The sequence below is a fragment of the Bidens hawaiensis genome, unplaced genomic scaffold (assembly GCF_021521415.1).
Source record: "Bidens hawaiensis isolate Kalapana, Puna unplaced genomic scaffold, B.hawaiensis_p1.1 tig00026238_1, whole genome shotgun sequence".
NCBI classification, from domain to species: Eukaryota; Viridiplantae; Streptophyta; class Magnoliopsida; order Asterales; family Asteraceae; genus Bidens; species Bidens hawaiensis.
In genome coordinates, this window is record NW_027494230.1 from 328,063 (window position 1) to 354,336 (window position 26,274).

The 26,274-nt window shown below is 33.0% G+C and overlaps 1 protein-coding gene and 1 pseudogene across 1 annotated transcript; one reads left to right on the forward strand and one right to left on the reverse strand.

Annotated features, from left to right (window-relative positions):
- Positions 1–11,963: 11,963 nt before the first annotated feature.
- On the reverse strand, positions 11,964–16,087 carry LOC143573218 (putative enoyl-CoA hydratase 1, peroxisomal). Its single transcript, XM_077058153.1, has 3 exons — positions 15,663–16,087; positions 13,477–13,759; positions 11,964–12,112 (listed from the first exon to the last, which is right to left on the reverse strand). Exons 1-3 carry the CDS (start codon positions 16,085–16,087, stop codon positions 12,005–12,007), a joined length of 816 nt encoding a protein of 271 aa, XP_076914268.1. The 3' UTR covers positions 11,964–12,004.
- A 4,068-nt stretch (positions 16,088–20,155) lies between these two features.
- Positions 20,156–22,370, forward strand: LOC143573219 (putative pectinesterase 67; annotated as a pseudogene).
- The last annotated feature ends 3,904 nt before the right edge of the window (positions 22,371–26,274 follow it).

The following is a 26,274-nucleotide window of genomic DNA, read 5'->3' on the forward strand; positions in this document are numbered from 1 at the left end:
AAAAGACGATCTCGTGCTTGGACCATACATTTGAAAATAATGGTCATAAAGGTCTTGAAAGTTTTTGTTGAACTTGTCCTTCGCTTCCGTCGACAACTTCGGGTCAATCTCGTGCATACCTAAGTTGTCGAATATTTCCTCAATCGTTGTTTCAACCCCATTAACATTCCAATAGGGGTTTAATGCGGCGGTACAAGTAAAGACCGGCGGTATGTTTTCAAAATATTTTATGAACTTTTCTTTCATCACCGCAACAATATTTTCGAAGAGTTTGTTCTTCTCCGCAAAGCTTTTAAAAACACAAGACATATAGTACAATTCTTGCAAAACCCAACAACTAGTAGGGTAATAGACTCCCGATAATTTTGTTGTTGACTTTTTGAACACGTCAAGATACTCCAACAAATAACCGACTTGGACCCAAACACTTTCCGGAAACATATCGGCCTCGCGTTCTTCAACAAGATTGTTATGAAAAGCTTGTAAAGTTTGGCGTTGGGCAAAAGCACACTTTAAAATATGACAAGTTGAGTTCCAACGGGTTGGAACGTCCCAATTCGGCCCCAAATACTTTCTTTCAACCGACTTGCAATAGTTCTTATATTCAAGATGTCTTCTTTTACCACTTTTGAAGACATCTTGTAACATAAGTCTAAAGTATTTTAAATCATCACAAATGTTTTCATTGTCAAGACCTATTTGAACAACCAAGTTGATGATATGTGCAACACATCGGACATGAAAAAAATCCCCGAAACAAGGTGGTGAATATTAATGATAAATTTTTCAGCCGCCTTAGTATTGTTTGAAGCGTTGTCAAACGAAATCGAAAATATTTTATTTCTCAAGTTGTAAGTCGTTATAACTTCATCAAGTAATTCAAACAATTTTTCGGCGGTATGTGAGAACGGGAAGTTTTCAAAAGCGATGGTGCGTTTCATCAATTTCCATGTCACCGGATCAACCCAATGAGCGGTGACACATATGTATGATTCGGGCAACCCGTGTGGTGCCGACCAAACATCGGTAGTTAAACTAACCATGGCTTCTAAATAATGAAAAGACTCGATTAACTCTTTTTTAGCACACTCCCACAACCTGATACAATGACGTCTTAAGGTAGTACGACTTACATGTGTGTATCTCGGTTGTAGAGTTTCGCGAATAAACGACGTCAACTCCGGGTCATCAAAGTGGTTAAACGGCAAACCTCGTTGAATAACGAACTTTGCCATTCTATCTTGAACTTTAGTCGTGTTGTAACGAAATAGTGTACCATCTTTACCCAAGTCAATTTGATCGGTCGCGCCAATCCCTTTCAACGCCTTGCAATATGGCTTCTCGATGTGCTTTCTCAAAGTAGAGTTGGAATCGTGCTTTAATATTGAACCACATAGTTTGCAACGAGCCTTTTGATAACCTTCGTCATCCACAATCAAATCCCAATTCTTCCATATGTCTTGGTTGCGGTTATGGTTGACTACCGTAACAACCCTTGGGTCCTCCGTAACAGGAACGGGGGCAACAAAAACACTCTTCTTAGCCTTCTTGTTAGTTTTTTTAACGGGTGCCATAATAATATTTAGTTGGATGGTCGGGTAACGGAACGGGTTTGCTAAAGGAGTAGTATTTTAGTTTGTTTTTTAGTTTGGTGGTGAAATTAGTGGTGGAAAACAAGTTATATATAGGTTTGGGCATCAAAAACCGGTTCCAACGGCTATATTACCGTTGGAACCGGTTCCAACGGCTACTTTGACTTTTGTTTGACTCTTCAAAAAAAACCCGCCGGAACCGGTTTTTCCGGGTACGAACCGAACCGGTTACAATTAAGAACCGGGTAAGAACCGGGTTGGAACTGATACTAACATACAAATATGAGAACCGGGTACGATTTTCGGGTACAAAAATACCCAAACCGGGTATTGTACCAACCGGGTTGGAACTGAAACCGGTTCCGGTTCGGTTCCACCAGTTAGGTTCCGGAACCGGTTTTTTTGTGCACGTCTAAGTCAGACATAGGAGGTGCACAAACCGGCTTAAAACTCAAAATGTGTTCAGTTTGGTTAATAAAAGTCAAAATTGGTTTATGATTGGTTTTGATTCGGATTGAAACCGGTTTCTTACCATAGTACGATCTATTTCGGTTGGGTTTTGATCGGTTTTGGTTCGGTTAACCGGTTTGGAACCGGTTTTGTTGGAGAAAATTACAAGCCGGTTCCGAACCTACAGTTTCAATCGGTTCCAAACCGGTTATACATAATCGGTTTCAACTGGTTCGGTTTCGGTTCAATTTTCGGGTCGGTTTGGTTAACCGGTTTATTTGCCCACCTCTAGTAGACACTAGAGAATACATGAATACCCTTTATTCATGTAATTGATTTGATGGCATACGGTGTTGGTAATGTATTTATAAGTTGGTAAATAATGAAATATCTAAGCTGATATGCTAGTCAAGTTGGTTTAGTTTTTCTGATTGTAATTACTAGGGAACCATTGCAAAAAGTTTTTATGCTAGTTTTCTTTTCGTAATAATAAAGTGTTTGTCGATCATATGCCTTGGTACAGCGTATAGGATTTATGATTTATCAGTATACGGAATGTATATGACAATGAATTTTCATATACACGGGTTGTATATGAGAATTTTTGCATATGTATATATACATATTATCTATAATATATATAAACGAAGACCCTAAAATCCTACGTGTCGCGATGTGGTCGTTCCCCCCTTTTATGGTAGCCACAAGATTGCTTGATTTTTAAATGGAGGCCTCTCATTGATTTAACTCAAATTCATGGGTATGGGTCTTACCAAAACCAGATAGCTCTTAAACGAGTTATAACATCTCATTAAATTAAAAATTAATTTTACCAATTATTTGATATGAAAATCCTATAAAATAGGGATATACTAAAATTTAATATCCAATTTAAAAAGAAAAATATATTATTTATAATTAATAAACAATTTTATAACAAAAAACATAAGCGGGTCATGGGTCACCAAATCCAGATAGCTTTTAAACGGGTTATAACATATCATTTATTTACGAAACCCTTTCATCATCAAACCCTAAGTATATTATTAACTTTCTTACAATAAAGAAATTTAAAATCCAAAAAATAAATATTAAAAACGAAAAATGTAAAACAACCATTCTCTCTAGCCATCAGATTGCTTTATTTGTAAATGAAGGCTTCTCACGCATTTGACCTGAATTCACAGGTAAAGGTCTCACCAAACACAGATAGCTCTTAAACGGGTTAGAACATCTCATTATATTAAAAAATAATCTCATCAAATATTTGATATGAAATTTCTATAAATTAGGGATATGCTAAAAGTTAATATCATATTTTATTTAAAAAATATATTGTTTATAATTAAGAAAAGAAACAAATTTATAATAAAGAAAATAAACGGGTAATGGGTATCACCAAACCCAGATAGCTTTTAAACCGGATTATAACATATCATTTATTTGTGAAACCATTTCATCATCAAACCTCAAATATATTAATTATTAACTTTCTTACAATAAATAAAATTAAAATCCAAATACATATATATAAATATTAAAAACGAATAATGTAAAACAAACCCCGTATTACGGGGGATAAAATCTAGTATATTATATATATATATATATATAGTGTAGTGATTGTGGTAGTATCTGCTCATATAGAGGTGTATGAGTATATGGTCATATAAATATGAAATATGTTCATATAATATATGATTTCTAATATATGATTGATAGACTGATGTAATGGTTAAAAGTATTGTGTATATACATGTCGTGTATTCCTTTGAAGAGGGTCTTCTTTAGCACCTTTAAGAAAAAAGGATGAAGAAAAAAATGATTAAAATTTAAGTCTTTTATTAGTCACATCTTAAACGTCTCATTCCATATATACGTCTTATCAATATAACAACTTGCACATATTATTCTATATATATGAAACTTAACTTATCATAATGTATATATTATATACGGGACCATCTTAATTATTTGATTATAATGGTTCAAAGTTACTTGTAGATAAAAACCCTTAAATATCAGGATGATACTGAATATCTAACTAATTTATAGACGATTTTAAGAAGTTTGCATTGCAGATGGTCTTACGTTATGTGACTTAGCAACAAATTATTCATGAGTTCAAGCTATCATCACCTCGGGTTGAGTATGTATTGCGTATGGGGGTCACTTATTAGAGTAAAAACAGGTTACTCATAAACGACTACACTTTTTATACGAGTCTATATTAGTTGTGCACTTTTTACTCAAGCGAGCTTATATCGCCTCAAGCACGATCCAAAATTTTTACATCTTCTCTACTAGGTTAGCTACCCGTGTGTAACACGGGTTTTACAAATTTAATTTTATACATCCATAATGATCAAAATATCAATAATAAAAGTCATGATAAGAAAAATTGGGTATTAAATATAAAAAATAGAAACATACTTTACAGTTAAATAACATATGTTTTTTACTAATTCATTGATCATAAGACATGCAAAATATAATATGATCAAATACAATATATACGGTACAAATAAATCATGTCATGAGTTAAAATAAAAAAAAGTAAACTTATAAATAATTTTACTAAAATAATTCGTTTTTAATAGTAATTAGAAGTTTTTTGACTATATTACTTAATAGTAAAATATTATTTGTTTTTAATAGCAATTAGAAGTTTAGTGTTGCATAACATATATGTAGCAAATAATTAATTTATAAACAGCTAGAATATGATGTTTAAATTTCTTAATCGGGTTTTGATAAAATAATTTTAATATATGTTTTTTCGTGTATAAATAAATGGTGCTTTCTAATAGTATTTATAACAACTATAGTAAGTTCATAAAGTTGATGCTATTATATTTTAAAAATTCGAAGGATTTCTTAGTATCAAACAATATGAAACATAGCGTTTCATTTCATATAACATCAAATATTTAGATAATATAAAACTGTAAAGAGATAAAATTTTATGAAACAATCATGTCATTTCATTAATAAAAAACAATCTTCATAAAGTCAAACATCTGATAAAAGAAAAACACAAACACAATCCTAAAACAAATTGTAAAGAAACATAATGCGAGCAAACAATGAAAAAAGATAATAAAAAAGGAAACTGTTTGTAACAATTAAAAAAACTTCTACTTCTCTGTTTTTGGAATCAACGGTTTGTTATTCCAAGTTGCATCGGACACATCCTTTGAGTGAATCTTCAGTAGTTTGGTTGACAATAGAGCAAATGAGTCGTCAATGTTGTATCATTTTTAAGGTTACACTTAAAACAGCATTGATGCGTTTTAACATTATTGTATGTTTAAATACGTAAGTAAGCTGCATTGTATGTTTAAATTAGTTGACTATAACTAAGGTGTAAAATGATAATATACTAAAATTAGGCTATTTATTTGTAGATGGTATAATTTGGATTTTAAATTTGAAACCGATTATTGTAAATGTTGATTGTTGATATGTGTGTTAGTGAAATAAATTGTAAGAGTAATTAAAGTAGGTTATAAATTTACATTTTGGTTACATCTTATCTTATCTTACAATACTAATAAAAGAAAATGTTAAAGCTTATGTGTCAAGCCTACATTTATTCTAATTTCTAATCTCTCATCTCATTCATTCTAGTTATCCATGGGTCATGGGTCAAAGCTATTTTATCAAGTGGGTATAACATAGTGTGGATTTTATAAATTTTCTCATCTCATTCATTCTAGCTATCCATGGGTCATGGATCAAAACTATTTTGTCAAGTGGGTTATAACATAGTTTATATTTTATACATTATTGAATTAAGTGTCATTTTCATACATGAAGTTTAACCAACTACGCAACTTTAATACATTTTTTAAAATTTCTTGCAAATCAACATCTGACGTTTCCATTAAAATCATGTTATTTAAGTACTTTTCGTTAACCCCGTTTGTTTTACTATTAAATCTACATTAATTAATTTATAAGTATTTAGATAATCACAATTGAAATAATGGATCTTATTTTATCATTTGACAAATCACGTGTAATACACGGGTTCAAAAGCTAGTATTAAATATATTAAATGTCATATGTAATTAGAAGTAGCAGGTAATGTAAGCTAAATCGTTGTTGTTGTTGTTATTATTATTATTATATTTCGTAAAATATGGAGTTGTAGTAGCATGTGGTGTAACTTAAACCAATTTTCTATTAAATGCATAAATATGTATAGCTAAGAATATGGTATCTAACTTTATCTATTTAAAACTATATTTTTATGCATACAATTATCACATAGTATTTTTATTATCAATGTGAATGATTAAAATCACTCTTAAATCAATAAATGTATACATATTACATGTAACTTGTGTGATCATGAACCAGGAACTGATGATACCTAATTTACACATGGAGAGATTGGTATTACCATTATGTGATCTGCAACACTTGAAGATAAAAATAAAATCATCAGAGAAGATAGATAGTGGTCTAGTGGATACCTTCATATGGCTTTGACCTCTTTCAAAAATCACTTAATCATCATCTTGACTATTATTTTAAGAAGAAAAAAACATTTTATTTAAATTTTTGAAAAAGAACATCGAATAGGTACCATATGTCATATGAACACAAAATCGTACAAAAATCATATACAAAATTGAAAAAGAATATTTTATTTAAAAATTACAAAACAAATATCAAATAGTTATGCAAGTGTTTACATTTAAGTATAACAGAAAATATTTATAGTGAAAGTGTTTGAGGAGCAAAACAAAATTAGTTTAGGTTAAAAGAAAAGAAGATTTATAGGCCTGTAGACAAAAAAAAAGTCTCTAAATATAATTTCATTTTTGTTACACAGTCAAGAACATGGAGGGGCTATGGTTTTTTCATAACTATTTTTATGACTATAATTTCATATAAAAATCCTAGTATAGATACATATTTGTAAGCACGGTAATCATAATTGGCTAAACCTGTATAAGATAGATTAATTTATAATTAAAAACAATAATTGTCGTATTAATTGTTTATTGGATTACATCGAAACAGAAGGCAAGCGGGCAACAAGCTGCGCCGCTACCCCTTTTTGAATCATTAGACACAAAAACTTCAGAAAGATTACGGATTTATTATATATGATACATTAGACACAAAAAAAATGATGAATGTGTAGATGATGATTCAGATTCTTTTATTGTAATTAAAGATTGATTTACAGTTTCTTGAAGAAACATTACCAAACTCCAGAAAAATGATTTAGGGTTTCCGATATGATATGAGATAAATTGAAGAAAGCCATTAGTTCTAGTCGCCAGTAATTTTGAAGAAGAAATTAGAAGTTTCTGATTTAGGATTTCTGAAGATGAAATTCGAAGTATTGTCGCCAGCGATTTTGGAATTTGGGAACGATTTGTCGGATCAATGAGAGAAGAGATAGGAATGTTAAACATTAGGAAAGAGTCAGGAAATATGGTTTTTGAAAAATCGCCAATATGTTTGTTCGGGAAGTAGTTAATCGGGTTGGGTAAGGATATGGACCGGGTTTGTAAAAGGAGTGTGGTGGAAGGCGGGAATTTGAAAGGAATAATGGGCTAAAAAGAGGACACGTGACGTAAGGAAACCTTTATTTATTAATTAGTATAGATTGAGCAAATTTTGAATGAGTTGCAAATCAAAAATAGTTAAAACTTTGATGAGGGAATCAAGATTATTGTAGCCAAAAATAGTTAAATGTTTGAGAAGCTTTCCATGAAAACTGGACCTTGTTCCTTCGAGTTGTGACTAGGTAGGGTCAAACATTAGCTGGCAAATCTTCAAAAGCTTTTGTCTTGTATAATAAATTGGAATATTATAAGTGTAACTGATGAGAAAATAGTCACTTTAATACTAGTATGTTGGCATGCATGCATCAGGGTATGGGGTCGTTGCTGGCTAGCTACTTGTCCACACACTTACAAGTCAAGTAGGTCTAACAAGAAACATTTTTATTTTCTTTCATGTACAAAAATATATAAATTAATAATAATTTAAGTTTCAAGTTTGTCTTCGAGATTTCAAGTGCCCGAGTGGATATTGAAAAAGACATTTTTTCATAGATCGGTAATTTTATTTACGATGAACAAAACAAGTATTGTGAGGCCTTGTTTGCGTGTGTATATGTGTGTTGATGCATTATTTTGAGAAGCAATATTAAGTTGAGAACTGCTATAACCGAAAAAGGTATTTGCATGTAATGTGATAGAAAAAGTTAGCGGGGTTGGCGGATGCCCCACTGTACGCATTACACTTGAAGATATATTAAAGTTTCGAGGGTCATCCATTACAAAAAGACCTTCCTCTTAGTGGATATGTGTAAGTACGCTATGTGTCACACCCCGACCAAAGGCGGCGGAACATGCCGAGGTGTAACGATTGTCCATAAGCACATGACACTAATTAAAGTGACAGTATTTAATAAACTCATTTCATTTCACAACATCGAAAATGTCACATAACAATTATCCATAAAATAACCATAAACAAGATATCACAAAATATGGCAAATTGATATTGTTCATTTTTACTAATATCCTAAGGTCTTTGATGTCGTTTTCTTCACAATCATAAATCAACCAAGATGCAAACCTGCAACATTTCATAAAATAAAGTTTGTCAACATAAAGGTTGGTGAGCAATTCATAAGTTTAATCATATTAGTATATAATAAAGATAGCCACAAAACTTGCATACGAAACGATAAATAAAAGTGGTAATTTGGATAAACAGATATCGCTAAACACATTAGCGACACCTAGCTATAAGGGGATGCCAAATAGTCTAGGATTTTATAGTTATCGTTAATTGCATTACGTTAATGACACCTTGCTATAAGGGGATGCCATATAGTCTAGGATTTTATAGTTCCACCAACCAAAAGCGATAAACACATAGGCATATAAGCATAGAACACCAAATCGAGCAATTATTTAGGTAAAGTATAGAACTACGTTTGTGGTTTAAGATTCAAATATAAAGCATTTTGTTGAATAAGTATGAAATGTCACCCCCAAAATAAAAGATGGAAAATGGGGTATGAAGTACTCACCTTCAAGTAGTAAACTTGAAAGATGATAATTTGGAGATTTGTCGGAACGACGAGTTTAACGCACAATGCCTAAAAAGAAAAGAAGTATTGAATTTAGAAAGGTTGTCTTGAAGGTCTTTAAACAAAATACATGTTGAGAAATGTAAATAATTAAAGTTCAAGGTTTAAAATGTGACTATTTAAGAATTTATAATAATAACCCTTTAAAAATTTAAGTTTGCTCGAAACCGGGTTAAAGTATCCAACCTTAATATTTACTCAACCTATGTTAAGTAATAAGGTGGGTAAAATGCAAGAATGCAAATCCCTTTGGAATAAAGATACTAAAACGGGTTTTTTTTATCGAGTGTTCGGGTTGTCGGTTCGGGTCTTGATAATTGGTCAAACCTAAAGTCAACTTTCCAAAATATTGAATGTTATGAGATAACTCAATAAAATTTAATAAGACTTAACCAAGTATGTAGTTCCATTGTTTTAGAACTAACAACGCACGTTAAGCGAGTGTTCGGTTTTGTCAGTCCAAACTTTGTTATGAGATCAAGTTGGATCCAACATTTCCAAGTACTTAAGGAAATATTTAAAAATCAATTTGTAACTATTTTTAAAGAAATATACAAGTCTTGATGGCTAAAAAAAACACACTTGTGTGTCTTAAGCGAGCAAGAATCGGTTTGGTTCGGTTTCCATCTCACAACAAGTTCATAGATGGTTTCCACATGTCCAAACACTAAATAACTTGTATAATAATGTACAAATAAAAAAGTACCAAAAGTTAACAATAAAGTCTTTAAACAAAAGTTCGGTTTTCGGTTCGGATCGTGTTTCGGGTTAAGACCAAGGTAAGATTCTACAAACCCATAACTATAGAATTTGTAAAAATGATTTTAGAAACTTAGATATAACACTAAGTATGTTTAAACAAACAAAACTAGTAACAAAGTTCGGTTTAACCGAAGCATAGACTCTTAAAAACCCATAACCATGGAACTTGTAAACATGACCAACAAACTAAAATAAGCAAGATTAATATGTATGAACAAGTTATATAGATGTATATATATCAAGGACACGAAGTCCTCCATGAAGCCTTGCCTTATGGGGTCCGAAACCTCACCGACCGGAATCGGAGAAGTAACTACCAAAGGTAAACAAGGGGTGTATATTATATATATGTTGCACAACCATAAACAAGTATTAATAATGCTACATAAACTAATTAAGATGAAAGACCAAAATCCTTCAAGAACACTTAAGAAGATAACCTTGAATCTTTGATGTTTGAGAGGGTTTTTTTTTTGGAGTTGTAGCAAGGGAAAATGAAGAGGAACGGTGGTGTATATATAGGGTAATGTTGGTGGTCAAATATGGGTGTGAGACACAAGAGTTTTCATGCAAAATGGATCAAGACAAAAACACAAAACAAAACAAAAAAAATAATAATAATAAATAAATAAATAAAAATAAAAATAGGATGTTTTCAAGACCCAACAAGTGTGAAACAATATTGTAACATAAATCCATCATTTTGATTATAACATAAGCTTCGGTTTACAAATCGGGTCGGTTTACATAATAAACAAATACAAAAACGAATACAAACAAGACTCGAAATTGACGAATGTCACACTATGATCCATTCATAACTGGATCCCCGCTCCCCAATAACAAAGCCGCTGTCCAGATGGAGCTTCCACGTCTCAGTCCAAGAAGGTGCGGTGCTTGCTTTATTGGTTGACAGCTTGGTTATAGTCGACAGATATGCTGGGCGATTTAGTGAAGGAGGGGGGAAGATGACTCTATGGCTGAGGGGGAACCATGGGAACGAATCTACAGGGCTATCACCTTCTTTGGCCAGATCTTTCCTTCATAAGGATAGGTAACTAGGCGGGTGACTCACTCGTAGGTAGCACTATCCTTCTTCCTTCTTTCAGGAACATATACCGAGATAGGCTGGGAAATCCCTCTTCGAAAAACAGGTGGCAACTTGACCATGCCCAATCAAACACCACAATCATGAACCTGAACCGAGACCTAAAATCTTTTTTTTTTCTATTCCTAATCCTAATTTCCCTAAAAAATTTATATAAATAATATAAAAATTAAATTATAATAAAAAATGTAATATAAAAAAGAAAATGCAGCTTACTAATAATAAAATTACAAAATAAAAGAAAACTACATGATAATATAGAAAAAACATAGTAAAATTAAAAAAAAAAAAGAGGTACAACTACTCCAACCCCCAATGTTTTTTCGACCTCGTCCTTCATGTATAGGGTAGCTCGGGTCTAGTCATATGACGAACAGTTGTTAATCATTCTCCTTTTGTTTCCGGTTCATGTGTTCTTTGAGTGGCGTCTTCAATCTTCATACTCCTCTTTGTTGGTTTGGTTCATCACCCTAAAATCGGAGGCTAGCTTCATGGAGTTAACTGTCCCTATTTGGTTGTTTCCGTCTTTGTGACGGTCTATCCATCCGAATACTGTCCATCTCTGTAGGGATATTGTGCATTAGATAAAGTTGTGCGGGTTACCTTATAGTTTTCGGCGTCTATGATCGTTGAATGATTGCATTTTTTGTTGTTGATGCCGTGTTTGTAAAGAAAAATGTGTGTAAAATATATGCAAAAGATGTTTCTAAATTACATACTAAAAACTAATGAATTTTGATGATTAATTGCCTAGTTGGGTCAGGTTTAATCCCTCAAATTTCAAATAAAATAAATGAACTTTTATGTGTTGAAAGCATGTACATGATTATTTATTTATACATGGTGTTGATAACACTATATTAAATGCTTTTTCAAGATATTATTATTGTCCAATTTAGAACAGTACAACTTTTACTTCCAAGAGATACAAGATAGTGGTAACAACATTGTTTCACTACATAATTATAGTTTAGATTTAGAAGCAGGTTTTTTACTTCTGGCTGCTATAAATTCCTGCATTTTCTTGAACTGCTCCTTCGTCATCCCGTTGTAATACTCATGCGCTCTTTCCTACGCAAACAAAAACCATAATCAACTCTTACATCGAGCCAGGATCGAAAAAAAAGCTCGAGCCGAGCCCGAGCCTCAATAAAGCTAGTTTAGTGTTATCGAGCTCGACTCCAAGCCTTGTGTATTTTTAAGTTTGACCTCTTTTGGACTCCTATTTACTAATTTCACACTGCACAACCGAGCTCGAGCCAAGCTTCTGCTCGTTTAAGGTACTACACACAAGGCCGTCTCCGATAAATCCCTTATAAATTTTAGGGTTCGGGACGGGCATAAAAAGGCCTCTGAAATCATATTTTTAATTATGTGATAAATAATTTGACAATTTTATCAATTGGGTTGCATTTCCAAAGCCTAATACGAACCAAAGCAAATAAATAAATAAATAAATAAATAAATAATAATAATAATATAAGTTACTAAAATAGCCCATATAAAACACAAATGAAAGTTTTTTTCTATAAAAATATAAAAAACCATCAATGAGAATTGAACCCCATGACCTTTAATTCCATACACTACCACTCTTTCCTTAAGGAGTCATTTTATAGACCTACTAGTTTGAGACCCGTGTACTATACGGGTAATTCATGAAAATATATAGCCTTTCACAATTAAACGCAATACAATAAAAAATAATCATATATTGTTAATAGAATAATGATTTACATTAAAATTACAAAAATTAAAAAAGAAACTCGTAAATAGATATATATTCAATAACACTTTTTTATGAAATAAGAGATAATTATGAAGCTCAAATATTTGCAAATAAATAGGAAGCAAATATTAAATTAGCATTTTTAATGCATAAATGGAAACAATTTTTTATTATCTGCCCTTTTGTTTTCATAGGTTGTGTTAAATATTATTATGAATTTATTTAAGGTAAATTTAAAAAGGGTGAGGCTTAACGTGAGAGTGACAAGTGGCAAAACTTGTAGCCTTTTATTATAGTGTATAGATAGATATAGATATTTGAAAACAAAATTATATATAAAAATATCATTTCTTTTAACAATTATGGGCCTCTTGGGATAACGGGCCTGGGTCGGTCGCCCTCCACGACCCCCCTTTGATTCGGGCCTGACTACACAACCTCAAGCTAAGCTTAGGCTCGTTTAAGGGATTTCTCAAAATATATATAAAATACTATTAAAAACGTATATAAATTAATAAATAAATAAATAATAAACGATCCGAGTCCGAGCTTGAGAAAGCAACTCACGAGCCGAGCTCAAAACTCTCGTAAGTCAAAACGAGCCAAGCTCGGCTTGTTTACACCCCTACAGTTTTTTCAAAACAATATGCAGCAAATGTGATTGAACTATGTTACTTTTTTTATGTTTGGGTTGGAAATTGCATACCTTCTCTAGTAAAAGAGCATTATGAAGATCTAGCTTCATACCATCATTTATAACCGCTTTGTACCTCAGCACTAAATCTTGATTATTTTTCATAATGGCCTCTGCAACTTCGCGGGCTTTGTTTAACAGTTGACTACCTTCAACAACATGGTTCACCAGTCCCCACTTCTCGGCTTTCTCTGCAGTTAACGGGGTGGCTGTTAGCGACACTTCTCGGGCTTTATTCGGCCCTATTATGCGTGAGAGCTTCTGAGAGAGACCCCATGAAGGAAATATCCCAAATCTGCAAATTTAATTCAATATTAATGTTTTATATGTTTCTTGATTAACAATTTCATATTAATGCCACCATGCTTTATTTGCTTTCATTGTGCAGAAATATATTGCATTTTAAACTCTCTCTTAAAACAAAATTACTTTTAAGCGCAACTTGTTGCCCGCTTACCTACTTCTCTATTGTAATTGGATCATTTTGTTACTACTTAATATAATAATATAATTATGCTATTTTTTTTTGGATAAAAAAAGACAAATTTCAAGAACCAATTTCATATAGTTTCTTTAATATTTTATCAGTACACACGAAAAAGTTGGTCTGGCATTCAAAAATATCCTGATCAGTTTGCCTTACATGTTGATTCAAATTAATGCTTATAAGCAAGTTATAGGGGTGTGCATGAAAAAAAAAATGATCCGAAACTGAAAAATCCGATTCGGAACTAAAGAACCCGTAAAAACCAAACTGAAAAAACCGAATCGAAACAAAAACCGACGGCTTTGTTTTATGTTTTTGTTACTGAAAACAAGAACCGTTCGTTTTGGTTTTGTCTGTAATAAAAATCGAAAATGCTGAACCAAATTTCTAGATTTTTAGTTTTTATTTTAAGCTATAAGAATTTAATTTAATAAATATGTAATCCAACAACTATAGCCCAAATAGTAAGTATCAATTAGTTATTAATTCAAAAAATGATTTAGGCCTAAATTCATTATTTTGAACCAAAAATTTTCAGCCCAAAATTATCAAATTCAAATGACAAACATAAACCGAAATCAACAACCAAAACCAAAACTGAATAACTGAAATTTAAAAATCCAAAAATCAAAGTTTCTGTTTTTGTTCGATTAAACCGACCCAAACTGAAAAACTGAAACCAAAACCAAAGCCGAAATCGAACGGATTTCAAAAATCCAAAGTTTCGGTTTTTGGTTCAGATAAACCGATCCAAACTGAAAATTTGAAACCGAAACAAAACCGAACGATTTTCAAAAATACAAAAACCGAAGTTCGCTTGTTTGGTTCGGTTTTAGCCCAAAACTGACCCGAACCGAAACAGAACGGATTTCAAAAATCCAAAAACCAAAGTTTCAGTTTTTGCTTCGGTTAAACCGAAACGAAACCGAACGATTTTCAAAAATCCAAAAACCGAAGTTCGCTTGTTTGGTTCGGTTTAGGCCAAAACTAACCTGAACCTAAGCCGTACGGATTTCAAAAATCCAAAAACCAAAGTTTCGGTTTGTGGTTCGGTTAAACAAATCCAACCCAAAAATTTGAAACCGAAACAACACCCAACGATTTTCAAAATCCAAAAACCGAAGTTCGCTTTTTTGGTTCAGTTTTTAGCCCAAAACTGACCCGAACAGAAACAGAACGGATTTCAAAAATCCAAAAACCAAAGTTTCAGTTTTTGGTTCGGTTAAACCAATCCAACCCGAGAAATTGAAACCGAAACAACACCCAACGCTTTTCAAAATCCAAAAACCGAAGTTCGCTTTTTTGGTTCGGTCTTAGCCCAAAACTGACCCGAACCGAAACCGTACGGCTTTCAAAAATCCAAAAACCAAATTCTGTTTTTGTTCGGTTAAATGGTTAAATCGGCCGACACCGAGAAACTGAGACCAAAAGCAAAGCCGAAGTTCGGTTTTAGCCCAAAACTGACATCTGACCCGACCCGAAACTGAACGGTTTCAAAAACCCAAGAACCAACCTTTAGGATTTTCAGTTCAATTTTAGCCCAAACCCGACCTAAACCAACCCGTTCACACCCCTAGTATCAACACAGTGATATAAATCTATAATACTCTAATCACCTTGATCTCAATTAATACTTCATCCATAACTAAATTCAAGGTTTCTAATTCTACACCAAATCTAGCACAATAATTAATAAACAAAAAAACCAAACCTAGCATGTGTATCAACAAACTTAGCATCCGTAGAAGCAATCAACACATCACACGCAAGTGCGATCTCAAACCCAGCCGTAACCGCAAACCCGGAAACCGCCCCGATTATCGGCTTCCTGCACCGCTCCATCTGCGCAACCGGGTCGGACTCCACATCCTTCACGTCTCCTTTGAACACGTCCTCCGCTGACGTCAGGTCCACACCCGAACAGAACGCCCGACCCGACCCGGACAGTATGATGACTCCCACTGACTTGTCGGAGTTGAGAGACTTGAATGCTTGCGCCAGGTCAGTCATCATCGGTCGTGTTAACGAGTTTAAGGACTTTGGACGGTTGATGGTGACGTCAGCGATCCCGTCGGGGTGTTTTTTCACGAGGATTAAGGTTTCCGGTGACAAGGTTGAGGTTTTGGTTTTCTCCATGTTTTTTAGTTGTTGATTTGGTGGGAAGTGGTTGTGTTGTTGTAGTTATATGTGTGATGAGTTAAGTTCTTGAGTTTTGGTGATTGTTTTGGTTGGTCCTTGAAAATTTTCAAATGATATAAAGGTCCTTGTTGTATGGCTGAGAATTTATGGCAGGGGACTGTTAACACGACACGACACGAAATGGCATGGAGTTAAACAAGTTTGAGTTTGAGTTTAACGAGTTTTGTGTCTTAACCAGGTTGACACGTTTAAAACACGGATAAATTAATGTGTAGACGGGTTAGAAATTCGTTAACTTGTTAATAAGTTGTTTGTATTTTTCAGTTTTTGTTAGAGATAAAAAATGCGGCAATGCTTACCTTAGTTGTTGACAACTTGGTTTTTTTACCTGGTGCAATGCGCCGGGGCAACTGACAAATCACTGGTGTTGAAATCCGGGCGTCGATAAAACCCGAGAGTTACTACGGTGGGTCGATGTGAATTTGGTCGGTATCCACTAAGTTCATTAAGCTATACACACCATTGGTAAAATTTGAGCGTTAAAACCCAAAAAAATTAATTCTTCAAATTAACGTATAAAGAAACAAACGGTTTAAAACGATGTTTATTTGGTCGGCAAACCTGGACGGTTCCCAACTGTTGTCAATTCCGGGCATTGAGGTTGTAAGTTGTAACTCGACATGAATTTAGTCGGTTTTGATGACCTATGTTACAGTACCAGAGCAAACAAACGAAAAATATATATATAAATTGAGGTGGACCAATGGCCAATTTGGGGGGGGGGGTCGGTTGGTAAACTTGCGCTTTGGTAAAACCTGAGCATTGTCGATCGCGGGCATTGAGACGGCGACTCTGCGTTAATTTGGTCGGTTTCCGTGAGGTTTGTTATGCTACCATAACTAAAACAAAAAAATGACGTTTAGTCGGTTTCCTTTACGTTCGTCATGATAATCGAACCAACATGGTGCCGCCAAGTGGGCCAATAAGGCACCTGCGGCACCAAAGTTCTTAATTATATATAGTAGTAATTACTGATACGAATATGTTAACACTATACAAAGCGACATAGGGTTAACAAGTCTGAGATTGAGCTTAACAAGTTTTGTATCTTAAACATGTCGACACGTTTAAATTTTTGTGCAAACAGGTTAAACATTTGTTAACTTGTTAGTAACCGGTTTATATTTTTAAATTAATAAAAAACTTGAATATATGGCAAAGCCTTAGCTACCTTACACCTCGTACTTTGATTTTCGTTCTTTATTCAAATATGTGAAGGATTATGTATCAACTAAGACTTTTATGACACTTTTGTTTCACTACATATATAAATTTTCTTGTGGCTCTAAACAGGTTCGTATTCATCTTTGGAAAAAATGACACAATTAGTTATCGTGCCGTGTTTATGTCTAGCACAATGAATAATCTTACCTTATCGTATCGTGTTTTGTTGTGCCATACACATCTTTCAATGATTTCACCTAGGAAAGTATCACAGAAAGAATGGTGCGAATGTGATTGCGATACACGAAAGATGTTCTCGTAGTGTATTCATTTGATAGTTGTTGAAGTGAATACCCGAACCACATGAATACAAGTGTAGGTCATTTTTGTTTAGTTTTTTAGTGGGAAATAGGAAAAATAAAAAGAGAATAAATGATGAAATCAATACCTGATTCGATTCTTTATAATTATATTGACACAAACAGGAATGAACTCAAACAGACTGATTTATGGACTCGAAAAATAGCCAATTTAGAATGTAGAAAGGTGAGTGGGCCATTTTTGTTAAATAGTGAATCATAAGGGGCCAGTATTACTATTAGCATAGTTTGTTCAACCAATATGGATGAGATCACGTCAATTCCACGAAGATAGATATAATATATGATACGCTTAAATTCCTATTTGTTTTGCCTTGAAATGCGGTCCGTATAAGATTATTTATTTATTAAGTATTAATAGTTATTTTAGTTATGTGTTAGTCATAATATTATTATTATTGTTATTATTATTATTAATCCCTTTGTTACGTATTTTAGTAATTACGAGTCGTGTAATGTTTTCTGAATTATTTTGTGTAGTTATGAGTGGTGAATTCAAATAGACAAGATATGCTAACGATATGTTGAAGACAAAACAATTGTCATATGAACCTCCCATTAGTTCACAAAGTGCATCTAAATATCATTTCATAGGAATTAGATGACATCATGACATCAAATTATGTTGTTAAATAATAAGTAGATGATACATGTAATGTTTTGCTTTTTTTTTGGTTTTTGTTTTTGTTTTTTTCTTTTTTTTTGTGTAAATAAAGGTCTTAAAGTGGCACATCTAGCGAATTAAGAAATTGATAATCAATTAAAATATGCTAGTTTAACAAGGTAATGTCTTTTCCTCTAGATTATGACTCCTCTCCAACTGACTTATATATATATTTTTTAAAAAGATATTTGTAACCCCTCATTTAAAAGACATGATTTTTTCATATCTAACAGGACTACCTATATCTTTCTTTAAACACTTATTTGTTATGGGGTTGATGATCTAGTTATAGAGACGTAGTCTCTTAGACATTAAAAGATCTGGAAGGTAAAAGAAATTTGTTTGAAAACATTTGAGAACTACGTATATGCATGTTTCGTGTTTAATTGATATGATATACATAAATTATTTTGACCATTGGACGGTAGCTTCGGGGGCTTCTGGCTCAAGACCCCACGTAACAAACTTCTATTATGCTTACAAGTCTACATCTGAATTCCTAGCTCGAATTGCTAGAGGACTCGGCATTCCCATTAGGACCACTCCAGGGACGAGAGGCTTGCCCTATCACGCTGCTGATAACAAGTACCCGTCATAAGGAGATTTGCAAAAAACCAATTTTTTTTTATCAAGGTGAATAAATTGGCAAACAAGGTGCAGAAGGCTCCAACTTGAACGACGTTTTGGAAGCATCATTATCATGCATTTATGTAAAAGTACGCTAGCTTCCACAACTTCAAACCAAAATTTATAAGTCACATAACAACAACCTTACAACTATTCAACCTTTATTATCATGAAGTAAATCTAGAAACTATTAGAATCTCACCCTTATATCATTTTGAATGAAAGACACTGAAATGCGCATTGTCTCATGACCATATATTGAAAAGTTCAACAACATTGTAACTTCAGTTGTGATTTAATTATTTACTTTCATTCATATGTATATCTTAGTTTGTTTAGTTAAGAAATCTATGTATGTATATTAAATAAAACATTTCGAAGTACGAAACAAGAGAGTAATGCGTACACATGGGTGTACCGTGTACGCATGAATGACTTTATGAGGTGATCTGGACCACCTATCAAATTCTTACAAACTAGGAATTTTTTAAATTAATTAAAGATTGATGGCAAAAATAGCATATTTTACTTACTATATTTAATCAACCCATTAGCAAAGGGTGGTTAGTGGACTTACGCTTGTGGTAGAGGGTCGGGCACCCCTTGTAAGGAAAAATATGTGTAAAACTCTCGACCGACCCCTTTAAGTATATAATGATAGACAATTAAGAAAATTTACAACCCATATATAAAAATTACCCGGGACTGGCAGTGGCGGATCCAGGAATTTTTTTTAGGTGGTTCCCTCTTAATTTATAAGGTGGTTCCTACGCGTCTTCTATATATCCGTACACTATTATTTCGAAACTCGGGTAGTTCCGGGGAACCACCCGTTTGTATGCTGGATCCGCCAATGGGGACTGGGTTCGCCTCTTTCATGAAACGAGTTATGAGAAATATCAAATATGTAATACCATTTAATAATGCATGCCTCCTTTTATTATTATCTTTTGTTTAATACTATACTTGTTTTATTAATAAGTTTTACAATTGAATTATAAAAATAGAGAGGAAAGACCAGTGTCAGTTTTAAGTAATATTAACCACAAGAACATTGTTGGAGGAAAAAGCCTCTTGAATAAAATTAGCATCACCTTCACAACAAAAAAAAACAACATTTGTAACTGAATTCTTCATTTCCATCTCAAAATTTTCTAAACGGAAAACGACATGTTTGAATCACAACCGCGCTTCGTTAACAATATTCTATGTGTATTCATGTTTATGCTTTTGTTGGACGATGTCAACGGTAGAGGGCCTAGAGGCTTCCTGACATTAAAGTCATCGGTTGTGGATGACGTGACTTCAAAAATCACCACAGGAAAAATGATCGTCGTTGATGTTAAGGGATCAGAAAAATTTACATCCATACAAGACGCGATCAATTCGATTCCCGAGGGGAATCAAGATTGGGTACTCATCCATGTCAAGAAAGGAACTTACAGGTCATTCATAATCTATATCTATGCTTTCATTAAAAAAAATAAATTACATAAAGATCACAAACATACAAGTATTAGCATTTAAATTCGATGTAAACTGCGGTTTTTGTCCCTGTGGTTTGTTCAAATCTGCGGCTTTAGTCAAATAGTTTCAAATTTGTGATTTTCGTCCATGTGGTTTCATTTCACTTGCAATTAAAACCGAATTCATAACCCTATTAAGTCGGGTTGTTAAATTAATTAACGTGCCCCTCACGCGAGGAGCCTTTTTGTCCCTTTTCTCCTCAAATAAACCTTAGTCCTAACTCGTAAGCCCCCCTCATGTGAGGGGCCGGGGTGTATTTGGAGAAAAAAGGACAAAATTGCCCCTCACGTGAAGGACAGGTTGATGGTTTAACAACCAAACTTAACGAGATTAGTGAATTCAAGTTTAACTGCAAGTGAAATGAAATCACATGGACGAAAATCGCAATTTGAAACTATTGGACCAAAACCGCAGATTTGGACAAACAAAAAGGACGAAAAAACGCAGTTCACTCTTTAATTTCAAAACAAATAATTCATTTCGGAGTAAGCCCTTCGAAGTTTCTCGGCGACCAGTTACACTAGACTTGTTGAAAAAAAAATTGTAACTTTCCTGAAAAAACGCGCATTTTTATGATAACAGGGAAAAAAGTGAGGATTCCAAGAGAAAATCCTCGTATTTTCTTGAGGGGAAGTGGGAGTACTAAAACAATCATTGTTTGGTCACAAAGTTCTGAAAGCAACTATGAATCTTCCACTTTCAAAGTAGAAGCTGATGATTTTATTGCCTTTGGTATAAGCTTCAAGGTACAATTCCTATGCAAAAGTTACAACACAAACAATGCATCCACTGATGCATATGTTTTGATTTTGGACAGAATGATGCACCTACTGGGATTGCGAATACGTCACATAACCAGTCAGTAGCAGCGTATGTCGGCGGTGACAAAGCAGCATTTTATAGTTGTGGGATTTTATAGCTCGCATAACACGCTTCATGATAATGAGGGTAGACATTACTATGATCGATGTTACGTTCAAGGTGCTATCGATATCATTTTTGGTCAGGCACGATCCGTTTATCATGTAAGTCTACTATATAGCGTTGGATCAGATACAAACAGCCCTTAACCTAAGAAGCGTATAAATAAATAGAGTAAATAAATGTGCCTTGAAACGTACAAAATAGTAATTATAATTCTACTTCGTTTTTTATAGTGTAAAAAATAATTACTCTAGTTATTTATACGTTTAGTAGGTTAATTTCATTTGTGCTGGATCCTACTTGCTGATATATATATATATATATATATATATAATATATATATATATATATATATATATATATATATATATATATGTTTCTAATAGCTTTGAATTATTAGTGTTTTAAGCACAATATGAGTACTTAATTACTTGTTTTTTTGGTGTAGGAATGTGAGATATTTGTGATTGCGGATCCACGAATAGAGATTGGAGGGTCGGGTGACGGCTAATACACGAACAAGTGTAAATGAGAACACGGGATTTGTTTTCCTTAAGGGTCGGATTCATGGCACTGGACATGCTTTCTTAGGCCGGCCTAAAGGTGACCATTCGCGAGTAGTTTTTGCAAACACTTATATGTCTAAGATTGTAAGGCCGGAAGGTTGGAGCAAATGGAACCATCATGGCAGTTTAGAGTAAGTTTTTATATTCGTTTTGGTTACTTGGTATATGCATTTGAAAAATAAACAAAAAAAGTTACTAAACAAATGTTGTAATGTTATAGGAATGTATACCATGCTGAATACAACTGTCACGGACCAGGGTTTAGTATGGAGGGGCGGGCTCGATGGCTAAAGAAACTTAGCGGGCAAGAAGCTGCACCGTTCCTGTCTACGGATTTTATCGATGGAAAACAATGGTTGCTAGCATGAACATGATCATTGCACATAAATGTATAGTTATATTAACCAATACTTTTTGAGGTAGCTAGAACCAAATTGTGTAATGTAGGTTTAATTCTGTTTGTTATTTAGCATGTGTTTTCCAAACTAGTTAATGTAACTTCAAAACTAGAATAAAAATCAAATTAAACTTTTTTTTTCTTCTCCAATAATCAATTGTTTTATGACAACGTTTCAGTTCAAAGTTCAAATAGTAAAACACAAACCTGGACCCAAACCGGACATGAAAGGATTGTGACCACTATGTTCATTTCTAGTTCGGTCCAAAACCTAACCAATGGTCCTTCGAATCAATACCCCTAAGTGTATAAACGAGCCTAGTCAAGCTCGAGCCATTCTCATTTTAATTCAAAAAGACTTGAGCTTGAACTCAACTCGTTTAGAGCTATATTTCTAAATTTGACCTCGGCTTGTGAGTAGTTTGTCAAGCTCAAGCTTGCTTGTTTATCACTAACTGATTATTTAGTTTCTTTGATTTATTGTGCAATTACATATCAAACATTCCAACAAAAATCAACGTTTCACTGGACTCATTATAATCAACTTCTTTTGTTTTCAAACTTTTATAAACTTTTAAAACTTTAATGCCATAGTTGCATTGGCCGCGGACGAGCTCTTTTATTTGTAACTTTTTTGCTAAATTGACAAAAAAATAATAAATTGTCATATGTGTTAATTATGTCTTATGGTTTGCAATAATGGGTAAAACGTGAAGTGTTTGGGCGTTGCAATTGGAGTACTGCCACCGGTGAGATTGAAGTGTAAGTATTTACAAATTTGAAATTATATAGACTTGCCACATCTTGTGAGTCAACTTTCTGCATACACGTATTGTTTTAATATTAAACTTTATGTTTGTGTCATCTTACATCCTATCTACCTATTCTAATAAAGTAAAATAAATGTGGACACTTGTCATGTTTTGGTTAATTCTCATAATTTTTTCCCTCCAAAACTAATATATCCTAATACATATATAAATCAATAATTATTCACTTTTCTTTTACACTATATTTGTATAATATCTATATATTTTCATAAATATAAATATTAACCTACTATTTTACTATATATTTCAAAATAGTTGGTGAATTCCATAAACAACAACAAATCATGTTTCTCAAATGAAAATTGTTTCGGGTTTTTTGTGGAAGTTAAATTTGATTTTATGGGTCAAAAGTTGGTAAATAGATTGTTTGGTACAAGTTAACTACATTTAGGTCAAATTTGTTATGAGTCAGAAATGAAAATTTTGAGTATTTTTAAAAGTTTGAGAATGCAAAATAGATTTATTGTCAAATTTTGTTATGGGTTCAAAGTGTTGACTTTAAAATGTTAAAAGTATGAAAGTTAGAATTTTTAACATGATTCGGTTTCAGATGTATTTATAAGGGCATTTTTTTAAATAATCAAAAGGTTTGGGATTTGGCGAATTGACTATTTTCCCTCAACTATTAAAATTTAAGAAAAGATTGCGAACACTTTCGACATGCCACCCCCATGCCTATCAATGTTTATAACTTTTATCAATTTTGAAATATTTATGTCAACATTAATTTTCCTTCAATGGTGATCAGAACATTATATGGGAAACATGTCATGCAAAACTATGCTCAAATGAAACAAAATGTCATTATGAAAAATTCGAGAAACTCTCTGTAACTTATCAAAATCTTTTTTATGGTGTAGCTCAGAAAACATAGTTCTTGAAGAACATCCATTGCTACAATTTAATATCTTACTTTCCTTTTATGGGTGATAAATTGATAAATATATCAATAAAGGTAACGCCTCTTTTGTATTTAGGCTAACTACTATCGTATGAAAAGTCTTATTTTCAAAATTGGTTCATACCAAAATTCTTTCAATTATACATATATAACACCGAGAATAAATTTTTCAATAGAAAGAAGCAATCTTGGGTACGATTTTGCACGGACATTTTTTTTATTAAAATCATTTTGTGATATAAATAAAATCAATTTATGTACACATTGTATAGATACAAGCATAGATGTAATATATTTTTTTTCATATACGGTATGTAATTATTTGTTTTACTTATTTACTTATAATTTGAATTATCCCGTGTGTGACACGGGCTCTAACTAGTTTTATTAATAATACACAACAAAAAAAAGGATGCTTAACAATAAGCCAAATGCTATAAAAAATGCATTGGCCATTGTGTGGTTGGGATCATTTGTCCTTTTGGTGGCTTAGTTTTTATAACGGAAGGTTTACTTTTGAGAGACTAACCACATCTACAGAAAATCCACTTTGCTTTCATGCTTATAACAATTACTATCAAGAAATTGCAAAGTAATCCTTTTTTACTTTCTCAATTTGTAATTCTAAACTTCTTAGTAATTGCATTATGTGTATTCGAATATATTTGTAATACATTTTTTTACATAATTATGTTCTTATGTTTAACATTTAGTTTTTTATTTATTTCAAATTGTAACACCCTGGCCCAGTTAGGGCTGACGTGTCACTCGATACGGTAATAATTGACATTAAAAATGTTTTCATTAAGGTTTTTAACCCTAATTTTAAAACCACATAACTGTCCAAAAACATTCAAATTAAAGTGCTCGACAAAACGACAAAAATAAAGTTGTTTAACTCAAAAGAAATTTTATTAAGTTCCTTGATTTCCAACTTCTAGCCCTTTTCTTTTACTCTCTTATCACACATTCCCCTGATTCCCATGAGTACCTGTAACAAATAACAGAAAACACAAAACAAAGAAACACGGCTGAGCCAAAAAATTGCCCAGTAACGGGAGGAAACAATAGCAATAACAATAGACGATGAAGAACGACACGATACAATGAATGACCAAATGAGAAACCAATAAAGTACGCGAGCCAGTAACAGTAACAATACGCTGAACGATCAGTTATGAATCAACACAATAACAATATATCTATGGAAATACCCATGTGAGCCAGGTAACAGTAACAGTGCAGTATGTACATTAGGTGCAGACTAATGCACCAGTAATTAAGTGGGATAGGAATGTGGGCACACACACCTAAATATCTCACTTTAGTAACAGTTTACCTAGGATCGATCCATACGCCTCTCAATAATCAGTAAGTGCTCTCGTCGCACAATAATATAGAGACGCTGTGGACTAATCGCTCCGCCACAGATAGAGCACGTCAAAGGTGCCTCGATTGACGCCCTATGTTCCCATAGGTGGATAAATGCTCGGGTATTGAGGTCAAATAAAAGGCAATAACAATAATCAATGTCAATTCAATAAGTCTTAATGAATTTCAGTCAATGTATAATGGTCTATTAGGAACATGCGATAATGAGTACAATAAAAATATATTCTATCGCATGCATAACAATTTCACTTATCAATTTACAATAGCAATCTAACAATTTTCAAGAAATAAAAAAAACGAAACTATTTAATAATGGTGACACAATACTATGAAACAAATCAATAATGATGACACGATTAACGACTCAAGAATGAGGGCACAGTATGACGCTACGAGTGCAAGGCCGCAAAAACCGTACACTATGATATCGATGAAAACAATATTTACGCTATAATTTAAATACTACAGAATCCGTACCTTAACCGATGAGCAAGAACACAATAAATATAAGTACTCCTTAACTTGCATGTGATCCTACAATATTTCATTACAACTTAGATCATATTTTAGTATCCATGCATTAATTAAATATTTGGTGATGTTTATGTATATGTATCCATTTTCACTATAGTTAATCAATCCAGTAGTTATGTTATAAAGTTTAACTGGGATTGCCTCTCTTTCAGCCTTCCGAAGTTACTTGTATCCCTTAACAATCATTGTTATTATATAAGTTATTTAATACCCAGCTT